The 12,148-nt window shown below is 43.0% G+C and overlaps 1 protein-coding gene across 3 annotated transcripts in view; it reads left to right on the forward strand.

The window, feature by feature from the left end:
• The window catches only part of PTPRB (protein tyrosine phosphatase receptor type B), a 126,343-nt gene that overhangs the window by 81,505 nt on the left and 32,690 nt on the right, over window positions 1-12,148 (forward strand). For all 3 annotated transcript variants that reach the window (XM_003927795.4, XM_010338431.3, XM_003927796.4), the window contains 4 exons: window positions 863-1,144; window positions 5,335-5,613; window positions 6,174-6,323; window positions 8,473-8,716. In XM_003927795.4, coding sequence (XP_003927844.2) covers window positions 863-1,144; window positions 5,335-5,613; window positions 6,174-6,323; window positions 8,473-8,716 — 955 coding nt within the window. The remainder of the gene's footprint in view (window positions 1-862; window positions 1,145-5,334; window positions 5,614-6,173; window positions 6,324-8,472; window positions 8,717-12,148) is intronic.

Genomic DNA, 12,148 nt, shown 5'->3' on the forward strand with positions numbered 1-12,148 from the left:
CAAAAGAGCTAAGTCCTTAGCTAAGCTCTATGAATCTGGGCAACTCACTGAGCATCGCTAGGCCTCAGTTCTCTTATCTGCAAAGTGGGGCTAATCATGTACCTCATCACCACATGGCTATCCCCAGTGCTTTCTAACTGTTTTTATGTCATGGGCATACATAGACACCTGTGTGCCACCCTGGGGTTAATCAACAAGACTTTCTGCAATTGGATATCATTGTCTGTGGATCTCAGCCCTGCACCCCAAAATCTGATGGAATTAATACCTTCACACACTTGTAACCCATTCGGGGCACACTCATGCTTCACAGCACCCTGTTAAGGAAGATCTGACTATTAATATTTAAGAAAAAGTACATGAGGCTCGGCCCAGTGGCTCACACCTGTAATTCCAGTACTTTGGGAGGCCAAAGTGGGCAGATCATTTGAGGTCAGGAGTTGGAGAGAAGCCTGGCCAACATGAGGAAATTATGTCTCTACTAAAAATAAAAAAATTGGCCAGATATAGTGGTGGGTGCCTGTAATCCCAGCTACTTAGGAGGCTGAGGTGCCTGTAATTCCAGCTGCCTGGGAGGCAGATGTTGCAGTGAGCCAAGATCACGCCACTGCACTTCAACCTAGGCAGCAAGGGCAAAACTCTGTCTCAAAAAAACAAGAAAAGAAAGTACATAAAATGTTTCAGGACAGTGCCTTACACATAATAAAAACTATTAATGAAAGTTCCTGCTACTATATTATGATCATATTACCTCTTCCTACAAAACACATTAAAAGTGTGTCTGACATTGGTCAGCAATCTTATTTGTATGTGTTATGGCATGGATGTGATTATGTGATTTTTCACTTTCTCCTACATTCAGCTCCAAGTCCTCCCAGTCTTATGTCATTTGCTGACATTGCAAACACATCCTTGGCCATCACATGGAAGGGGCCCCCAGACTGGACAGACTACAACGACTTTGAGCTGCAGTGGTTGCCGAGAGATGCACTGACTGTCTTCAACCCCTACAACAACAGAAAATCAGAAGGACGCATCGTGTATGGTCTTCGTCCAGGGAGATCCTATCAATTCAGTGTCAAGACTGTCAGTGGTGATTCCTGGAAAACTTACAGCAAACCAATTTTTGGATCTGTGAGGACAAGTATGACATGTTTTGCTACTCTTGATTCTCAGATGGAATGAGAGGAAGTGTATGTTCAACATCTTACTCAAATAGGTTGTGGTTTAAATCCATATTTTTACATGGGATTGGTTAGATTTGAATTTAGGCAGAAGTCTATGTAGATTTGTTCATTCATTCAACATTAACAACAATGGACAATAAAGAAATAATCTCTCTCTGCCTTCATGGGGCTTACAATTAGGTGGGAGGTACTATGTGTAAATAGACAATGTATTTTGGGTGTGATGAGGGAAGTAAATGACACTGTAGAGACACTGGTTGGGTAACCTGACCCAATACTAGAGAACTTCTTGGAAAAGGAAACATCCAAATTGAAACCTAAAGGGAAAAATTCACCAGATAGAGATGGGGCAGGAAGTGGAGAATATTCCAGGTAGAGAGAATAAAATGTTCCAAGATTAGTGAGGAGAGAGAAAGGAAGATCTACTAATAGGGGAACAGAAAGAAGTTTATTTGGCCAGAGCATAAAAGGTGAGGATTAAGGGAATCAGATCATAAAATATTTTGTATTCCATGGTAATGACTTTGAACTTCATTTTGAACCAACTGGAGTCACTCAATTTCAGCAGAGATACCATAATCATTATTTACATTTTAGAAAGTTACTGTGAGTACAGTGTAGAGAATAGAATGAAAGAGGCAAAACTAGAAGCAGAGGGACCATAGTTAGGACATACTGATGTATGTCCCTGAGATAAAAACACTTTGACGGCTGGGCGCAGTGGCTTACGCCTGTAATCCCAGTACTCTGGGAGGCAGAGGCGGGTGGATCACCTGGGGGTCAGGAGTTCAAGACCAGCCTGGCTAACATGGTGAAACCGCATTTCTACTAAAAATACAAAAAATTAGCCGTGCATGGTGGCATGTGCCTGTAATCCCAGCTACTCAGGAGGCTGAGGCAGGAGAATTGCTTGAACCCCGGAGGCAGAGGTTGCAGTGAGCCAAGATCTCACCATTGCACTCCAGCTTAGGCAACAAAAGCAAAACTCCATCTCAAAAACAAACAAATAAACTTCAGTGATGAAGCATATACCAGTTTCTTCCCAAAGACATTTTGGGTTAGATACTATCACCCTCAAACAAAAAAGTTTTCAGTGTAGGAACTTTAATCCAAATATTTATGTTTCTATAATACCCAGTATAAGTAGCTTCCAGGATCAGATCAGATATTATTGGTTATTAATAAGATACATAGTTGAAAGTTAGAAATCTAAGCATGTAGTTGTTTTATTTTTTAGGAAGTATTAATACTATAACAGGTATAACTTTTACGTCCCATTGTATCCAAAGAGCAGTTATTTGTGTGTCAAGAGAAATACGTGAAAAAGAACTTGAGTTTATGGCAAGCTCAGGATGAGTTTTCAGTGGCTGACTGTGGGCTGTGTTCATGAAATCTGTTAAGCAGAACACACTGCACTGGTTACCAGACCCAAGGAAGGACTCTCAACACTTCTGCCCATTGCCTCTGGTATTAGAGTTGCCAGGGAAACACAACGCAAACCCTGGATGGAGCAAAGCTTTCCTTACATAGCGAGGAGACAGAGATCAGCCTCAACAGTGTGCATCGGTCCTCCACGGCCAGCTGCAGTGGTTGCCCAGAGATGCACCTGCTGTCTTCAACCCTGACAGCAACAGAAAACAGAAGGGCACATTGTGTATGGTCTCTCTCAGCAGCAAATGCAGGGCAGTCAGCTAAGTGCACCCCTCTCTGGCCATGGTAGAAGGACCCTGTCCTGTCTCCTCAGAGGACCGCTAGAGCATAGGTGTTGGCCATCTGCCATGTGACCCACATGCTTAAGCAGAACAAAAGAGCCTACACTGAGCTTGCAACAGGGAAAGATACTCCCACACAAGGCAGTAGGCCCAGCACAGGTTGTGTAGGCTCTGGATATCTTGATAAGGAAGTATCTTAACCTCAAGGGCCATTTCTTATACAGCCAAATGGGGGTCGATAGTCTAAGACTGCCTCTCCCAGCAGCCTCACAGGTGCTCAGTTTAAGAGCTCATACACGTCTGTTAGAGGCTGGGCTTATAGATCACAACTGGACGGTTGTATTCAGTCCTGGATGCTAGAATTTAAGTGAGGCACTTACCAAATGGGGGCATGCCCCAGAGGACAAAAACTGGCATGAAGAGGGCCTCAGTGCTGTGCTTTATGAGGAATGATGACTGGTAGGACTTGTTTCAGTTTTCTTTTTCAAGGGTTGTATTCATTCGGATTAGGCGAGGCTGTGGGTAACAGAAAATCCAACATCGCAGATGTTTAAATGGAATAGAAGTTTATAATTTCGATGTAAAAGCATTCCGGTACTCAGTTTCTCACAAATACGCTTCAATCATGATGAATGATTTGGAGTCCTCAATTTTCTCCCATCCCATTCCTGGCAGCTCCTCCTTTGGTACCTGGGTTTGTGGTTTTGCTGCGTAGAATGCCTCTTTCTCGATATCTTGGCAGGATGTCATTTCTGCCTTACAGCTTTTACTAACTCCTGTTGATCACTAATAGCCAGCAGCTGAAAGTTGTGTGTCAGCCCACATCGCACTTTCTGTCCCCATATCTTCTGGTACCTTTTCCTTTCTACCTTGTGTTATGGCTATTTTGGACTCATTTCCATTCCTGGAGGTGAGAGCTAATGTCTTATGTACCGCTGCACTGTTCACAGTCCCCAGAAGAGCACCTGGCACATAGTAGGTACTTGTTTCTTTCTACACTTTAAAGATTTCACTCCTCTCTCCTTGTGTTTACATGGCTTCTGAGGACGACCTAATTCTTATCTTTGCTCCTCTAGCGGTAAGTTGTTTTTCCCCCTCTGGCTTCTTTCAGGAATTTTTCGTTATCTTTGATTTTCTGTAGTTTGAAAACGATATTCCTAGGCATAGTTTTTTTTGGCATATATCCTGCGTGGTGTTTTCTGAGCTTCCTGGATCTGTGGTTGGTGTCTAACATTTATTTGTGGGAAATTCTTAGTCATTCTTGTTTCCAATATTTCTTCTGTTCCTTTCTTTCTTTTTCTGGTATTCCCGTTTTGTGTAGGATACACCTTTTGTGGTTATTCCATGGTCCGTGGATATTCTGTTCTGCTTTTCAGTCTTTGTTTTCTTTGCTTTTCAGTTTGGGAGATCTCTATTAATATATCCTCAGGCTCAGAGACGTTCCTCAGCCACATGTACCCTATTAATAAGTCCATCAAGGCATTCTTCATTCCTGTCACAGTGTTCTGATCTCCAGCATTTCTTTCTGGTTCTTCCTTAGGACTTTCATCACCCACCTGTTCTCGAATGTTGTCTACTTCCTCCATTAGAGCCCTTAACATATTAGTGATTGTTGTTTTAAATTCCTGGTCTGATTGTTCCAACATTCCTGCTCTATCTGACTTGGCATCCTTGTTCTGGATTCTGGATTCTTGTTCGGTCTCTTCAAGCTATATCTTTTTTCCTTTAGTAGGCCTGGTAATCTTTTCTTGATAGCTGGATATGATGTGCTAGGTAAAAGGAACTGCTGTACATTGGCGTTTGGTGAGGCAGTGATGAAGCAGAGGGGAGAAGTGCTCTCTGGTCCTCTGATTAGGTCTAGTCTTTTAGCAAGCCTATGCCTCCAGGCTTTGAACTTCTCAGGCTCTTCTCAGCAAGCCCTACCCCTACCTGAGGTGGGACAGGATGGTTGAAGTGGCTGGGGTTGGGTTGTCCCCCTCGCCCAGGTCAGTTGGGCTCTGATAAAACCCCAGCAGGTTAGGCTTTGGTTAGTTGCCCACCGAGGGCAGAGTGCTCTAGGGCGTTTCAAAACAATTCTTTTTTTCCCCGCTTTCAGAAGCACAGGGGGATTTTTCTTTGATATTTACTGTGAGAACCTGGTTGAGCTCCTTGAGCTAAAACTCACAAAAATGTGGAGTGCCCCATAACTAGATCCCCTGGAGTCTTGAACTGTTACTCAGACTTGTCCACTCTTGTCCTCCAGCTTTTCCTACCCCAGCCCTAGTTCCCTGGGAGATCTGTGCTCATGTGTCTCTGCTAGCATGAGCCACGACACTCTGTATTGGCCTGTCTGTCCCTCCTATACCTAGATCCCAGAGCCAGTTGGACCCAAAGGAGCTGGAAAAAAAAAATTCTTTCAGAGTTCTGAAAAGTGTCGGCTCCTCTGTCTCCTTTAGAGCCTGACAAGATACAAAACCTGCATTGCCGGCCTCAGAACTCCACAGCCATTGCCTGTTCCTGGATCCCTCCTGATTCTGACTTTGATGGTTATAGTATTGAATGCCGGAAAATGGACACCCAAGAAGTTGAGTTTTCTAGAAAGCTGGAGAAAGAAAAATCTCTGCTCAACATCATGATGCTAGTGCCCCATAAGAGGTACCTGGTCTCCATCAAAGTGCAGTCGGCCGGCATGACCAGCGAGGTGGTTGAAGACAGCACTATCACAATGATAGACCGTAAGTGTCCCTGGAGGTGTGCACGGAGCCTCCTGTCACTGAGTGAAGGGGCTGTGCACCTTTCTCTAACACATCCATCACCGTTATTCACTTGCATACAGTTCACTTTTGCATAAGCCTATCTGATTGCTACTTGGGGAGGAGGACTTAAAAGTCTCCATGAAATAGAAACATTTTTCTGGGTAAAGTACACAGACAGCAAACAAGTTAGACTATCTTAAAGTACCTGAATGAGTTGGTATTTAAATAGATCACTTTGCCTCATATAGTTAGAGCTATAATGGAGCTCTTAAGCAATTTGAAGCCACAACTTCAGGAAATGCTGCTGAAGAGCTGCCTCTTTCATTATGTTTAATGTGCCACTGGCAAATCACTTCCTCTGCCTGTTTTCCTTAGGAGAGGGGGAAGAGTTTCTTGATTACAGCATTCAACACAGGCACACGCTCACACACATACAGTCTGATGCAAGAGAGTAGAATCCTTCATTTCACTAACTGTTGTTTATGCTGTGAAGGCAGAGTTGTGACCCCTCTTGGTTCCTTCCCCACTTCTTTTTCCAGGCCCCCCTCCTCCACCCCCACACATTCGTGTGAATGAAAAAGATGTGCTAATTAGCAAATCTTCCATCAACTTTACTGTCAACTGCAGCTGGTTCAGCGACACCAATGGAGCTGTGAAATACTTCACAGTGGTGGTGAGAGAGGCTGATGGTAAGTTACCATGAGTTAACTCCACTCTGAGACACAGAAGTGCTTTCTCAAAGGTCGTTTGAGAGATCTTTCTGTAACAAGGTTTCAGGAAACTTAAGTAGAAAATGTTTGTCTTGTTCAGCCTTATCTCTGCTGGATACAGGGAGATGAAGGAAAAAGCCACTCCAAGGCTCTTTGGGCAGTAAAGCCTGTTATCCTCTGGGTTTAATTATTAAATGGAAGGATAATAGCAACCACAATGATAATAACCATCACTTATTGAGCCCTTGCTGTGTGCCACGCACTGTTGGAAGTGCACTGCATGCAATGCCTTACTCAGTCGTCTTCACTGCTGGGTCAGTCTCATCACTACTCTTTTGCTCTGCCATTAAACACTAACATGCCTCAACTGTCTTCACTCCTCCCTGTCCCAATACCTCATCTGATCATACACTTGCAAACCACCCACCAAGTCACAAAAATAACCAAAAACTTAAAAGAAGAAAAAGATGTTCATGAGAAACATTTTTCCCTTCTCCACTGAATTTTGAATCGTATGTTTCATTCTCCAATTTTCTAAATTATTCAATATCTACCTAATTCCTACAGATAAGACAAAGTCTAGGGAATAGTTATCACAACATCCCATACAACCACTGAGTATGAGCTTTCAAGCTTATTAAATCAGCATTTGTCAAACCCCTTGTAAGAGTGTTGCATTTGGGGCACACCTGTCCATGTAGGTATGTGCCATTGAGGTCTTGTGTGTTATTTCTCCAAAAGGGATGCTTTTGCCTGGAATGACATTAATATAGTTTACCTTTCTTATATATCTTTATACTGTTTAAGGTGCTGCATGAGGTTCTTAAGCATCCCTGATAATTATGACCCATTTGTGGGTAAGGGGGGAACTTGAAACCTGACAAACTCTGAGGCAGTTTCTAGGCTCACAGGTATTTTAGGCTCACATATCTAACAGTCTGTGTGCTTTCACAGTTTATTTAATTGTACTAAATCTGGTTATGGACAATTAATTAAATAATTTCAAGGGTCAGTGGTACGTCCCAGATTTCCTCATACCACATAATTGAAGATAAATTGGGGAACTGTGGAAAGACTTTAGACTTCATTAGATGGCAATGAAGACATTGTTTTACTACATACATGTAAGATAGTAAACAAAAAAATCACACCCCAGAAAGTAGCCTTGCGTTCCTCAGCCAGATAGATTTCTATTATTGATGTCCATGGAGATGGGCTGTGATTTCCAGGTTATCTAAGACAGCAATCCATCTCTCATAAATGCCATTTATAGTATATGGAGTCATGCTAAAGACAACATTCCTTTTTAACTACTGCCAACAAAATATTTCTAAGACCCACTTATGAGCAAATCTTATTAAACAAGAGTCCAGGATGCTATGATAAACCCCCATTACACCACTCCTTGAAGCTCATTGTAAGTAGCATCTGATCTCTATAGTATTTATCTTCCTACTTATGCTTTTCTCTAGCCAACATCAAAACTGGTTTGCAGTGCCAAGACACACAGCAGGCTGCATGGACAGGGGAAGAGTTCTGGGAAGTGCTCTGAGTAAGGGGCCGAATTCAGACCAGGATTAAACTGTACTCAAGATAACAGGGAGCCACACACAGAGCAATGAGCAAACTAGGCATGGCATGTGGAGCGCCCCTTGTGGGATGACTACTCTGGCCTAGGACATGATTTCTCTTATCTGTTTCCTATTTCCCAGGTCATAGGGGTTTCCTTATAAGCTCAACTACAATAGTTAATTGGCAGAGAGTTTATCATAAAGTGGGTTGACTCACAATGGGAGTTGGCCAACACTCTGGAGTTGTGAGACGTGCTATCATTTAATGCAATGAGCTACCCTCATTTTATTTCCCAGGAAAATGATGAGCTATATGTGTGTGTTTGTATGTGTGTGTGTATTTTATAAACACAGTATTTATTTTTATGTATTTTAGAAAAAGTGAATTAAAATTTGTTAGGAGAATTTTACATCGTCCTTTGAGATCACAGAATCTGTACTTTGGAAATGGCCAGAGATAATGGATGAGGAGGCAGCTGTAGAAACCTAATTTTAAATCACTGAAATCACTTAAGTCACAAGAAAGGCAGTCTTTAACTGTGGGTTTTCTCCTCCAGGCAGTGATGAGCTGAAGCCAGAACAACAGCACCCTCTCCCTTCCTACCTGGAATACAGGCACAATGCTTCCATTCGGGTGTATCAGACTAATTATTTTGCCAGCAAATGTGCCGAAAATCCTGACAGCAACTCCAAGAGTTTTAACATTAACCTTGGAGCAGAGATGGAGAGCCTAGGTGGAAAATGCGATCCCACTCAGCAAAAATTCTGTGATGGACCACTGAAGCCACACACTGCCTACAGGTTAGATGTATTACCACTGTTTTGCTAAAAGGGACATGCTGCCTTACTTGGCACTCAGCTGGCTGAGCATCTGATGCATGTGAGCTTCTGTAGATTAATAACCTACGTTACAAGAGTACTCTGCATTTTCCTGGGTAATTTATAAAAGCTGGATTCCTGCCTCCACTTGCAGGTAATGTGTTTAAAGGGACTTCATCAATATGCAAAAGCTCCAGTACATTAATGGAAAAATTGAAGGTTTTTAATAGACTGTTCTTTCTTCTACAACTTTTTTTTTTCTTTTTTTTTGAGATGGAATCTCACTCTGTTGCCCAGGCTGGAATGCAGTGGCACCATCTTGGCTCACTGCAACCTCTGCCTCCTAGGTTCAAGCAGTTCTGCCTCAGCCTCTCGAGTATCTGGGATTACAAGTATGCCCCACCACACCTGGCTAATTTTTGTATTTTTAGTAGAGACAAGGTTTCACCATGTTGGCCAGGCTAGTCTCCAACTCCTGATCTGAAGTGATCCTCCTGCCTCAGCCTCCCAAAATGCTGGGATTACAAGTGTGATCCACCATGCCTGGCCCTTCTACAACTTTTTAAAATATGAATCTAGTGCTTTACCTTGCTCATTATTGTGAAAATGTCCAAATAAAAAGACTGAGTTTAGGAAGATCTAAACAATATGAAGTTATGTCATCTGCTTATAATGCAAACTGAAATTATACCCCCTTGTTTAACTTCTAAGGCATGTAAAGATGGAAGTGCTCTTTGGTCCTGACAGACCTCTGGAAGGCAGAGGAGGCCCCTGAATGAATGGGGACACCCTTTTTACCCGCTGAGATGTCAAATGAAAAGGAGCAGCTGTTTGGCTTTGGCTCCAGGAAACATTACCGCAGCCACTAGGCTCTTCTGCCCTACAAATTGGTAGTGCTCTTGCTGTGCACTGTGTTTTCAGAAAGCAGGTACATATAGCATCCTAATCAGCATCCTCAAGAGAAAGGGCACCGAGGCTACTGTCTAGGTTACAGAGCTACCGACATCCAAGATTATTACTTCTGCAGAGGATGTACCTTCTCTGTTGGATGTTGGAGAGCTGATACCTAACCAATATGGCAGTAAATTAGGTTTTCCATGGGCCATTGTCCATCTGGTTCATTGACGTGGAGGTCTTATTGATTCTCACGTATTTGGAGTATCACTCCTAGGTCTCAGTAGAAAGAAAACTCTCCTGCCAGTTCCAAAAGGAGATTATGACATAGCATCACACCTGAGAAAGTTCTTAGCCCTCCCTCACATCAAAAAAGGCAGACAGATGTTTTTCCTGAAACAAAACACTCAGTTTTGGCAGGAATTCTGTATAGCTACCTTTGCCCAGGACTCATCAGATACCTGCTGCTGCCTCCCAGGCAAGGTCAGCACCTCCAGATTAAACATACGCAAATGTTTTAGTGATGTTTATTTCAAAAAGAGACCATATAAGCCTCCCTAAAGGAAATGAGGTTTCAGAAGAACAAAAGAGAAACATGAAAGATGAGAAAACCAGAATTTATCAGTTTCTATAAGAATCAAGAAATGCAGCCGGGCGTGGTGGCTCACGGCTGTAATCCCAACACTTTAGGAGGCCAACGTAGGCGGATCACTTAAGATCAGGAGTTTGAGACCAGCCTGGCCAACATGGTGGAACCCCTGTCTCTACTAAAAATACAAAAATTAGCCTGGCCTGGTGGTACATGCCTGTAATCCCAGCTACTTGTGAGGCTGAGGCAGGAGAATCACTTGAACCCTGGAGGTGGAAGTTGCAGTGAACTGAGATCATGCCACTGCACCTCAGCCTGGGTGACAGGGCAAGACTCTCTCTCAAAAAAGAAAAAAAAAAAAGAATTAAGCGATGCCTCAGCTCCTTGGTTACCTGGGCTCAAGGAAACTTGAGCAAAAATCACCTAAGGACTATTTTCTCTTTTTGAGTTGGAAAATTGAGGCTGATTTTGTTTGTTTACTTACGGAGATGGAAGAGGTGAAGATAACTCATTACTAAATTTCAAAGAGAGAGAGAGAGAGAGAATAAGCTGTAAAAAATGTATGTCCGGACCAGAGCCCAGCAATTTCCCAGCACCCATAGTAGCAGTGGAGGTCTTTGGAAGAAGCCCTGCATTTGAGTTCCAGCTCTGTCACTTTTTAACTGTGTAACGTTGTAAGCAGCATTTCAGTTCTCTAACCCTCACCTTCCTCTCCTGCAAAGCACCATAAAGTTGTCCTGAGTAGTAGTCCTGAGTATGTGGCAGATCAAACCTAGTCATGTCCCTTCTAGATGAAGGTTTTCCTATTCACTTACAAGAGCAAGAGCAGATTCCCGTACAGGGCACACTAAGCCCAGCTTTCTCCTGCCTGCCTCACCAGCGTTGTCTCTAACCGTATTTGCTCCAGGTACCCACTGCTCTCTTGCTACTCCTCACTCCTTGGAGTTCCCTGAATGTGACATGGTTCTTTTATACGGCTGAGCCTTTGCATCTTTCACTCTCTTTTCACAATCTTTTCACTCTCAGATGCTTTCCACTCTTATCTGGCTGGCGAATTCTCCATACACTTCAAAAGCCAGCTCAACCCTCAGCCACCCACACTATCCTGTCAACCCACAGCTGGGCAGTTGGGTGCTCCATGAGATTCACATCCACATCCACAGCACACCCTCCATTCCTCCAATGTTACATTGACCAGTGGCTTTTAACCTTTTATTGAATTACCTGCCCTCTTCACGAGCCTTCAAGAGCTCACAGTCCAACAAGGGAGACAGATGTGTCATTGGTTACAAAACAGTATGGCAAGTACTTGGCACAAAAGACATGCTTGTGAAATGTTTGTGAACAAATACAGGAATGAGCCAAGATGCTCTATGGAAGTAACGCATTCGTGTTATGGCTTCATCATCTCTGTGTACTTACTCATTTTCCAGAACACAGCTTTCCTATATTTCTCCAATATATATGTTTAGTTCAATCCTGTTGAAAGCATGCCAGACAGATAATGCCTGGTGATAGGAGGTATAGTCTCCTAAAACACATCAGAGAACCACATGCAAATCAGTCTCTTGTGTGGTGGCTGCTGAACTCAGTCCATCAGAATTCTGCCTGTCTCAAGACGATCATCACCCTGGTGACCCTCCTTGTTGTTAGGCATCCTTTTATCCAAAGGGAATAGGTGGACAGAAAAAGAAAAATTAGGGTTGAGAAGAAATGGGAAATGCCAGGTTTAGCTGATACGCAAGTTTATTGTGTCAACGGATATAATTTATTCACTGTTGGGTTCCTGTTATTCATATGTATTATTCCATTGTTCCATATGGAAGGAGAAAAGGCAGATCATTATGAGGAGAGGGAGTTGGAAGGTTAGCAAAGTGCTGGTCTGGTTTTGCTTTTATTCTCAATAGAAAAGCAGTGTGACCATAGACAGG

Source organism: Saimiri boliviensis, chromosome 7 (assembly GCF_048565385.1).
Source record: "Saimiri boliviensis isolate mSaiBol1 chromosome 7, mSaiBol1.pri, whole genome shotgun sequence".
In the NCBI taxonomy this organism is placed as follows: Eukaryota; Metazoa; Chordata; class Mammalia; order Primates; family Cebidae; genus Saimiri; species Saimiri boliviensis.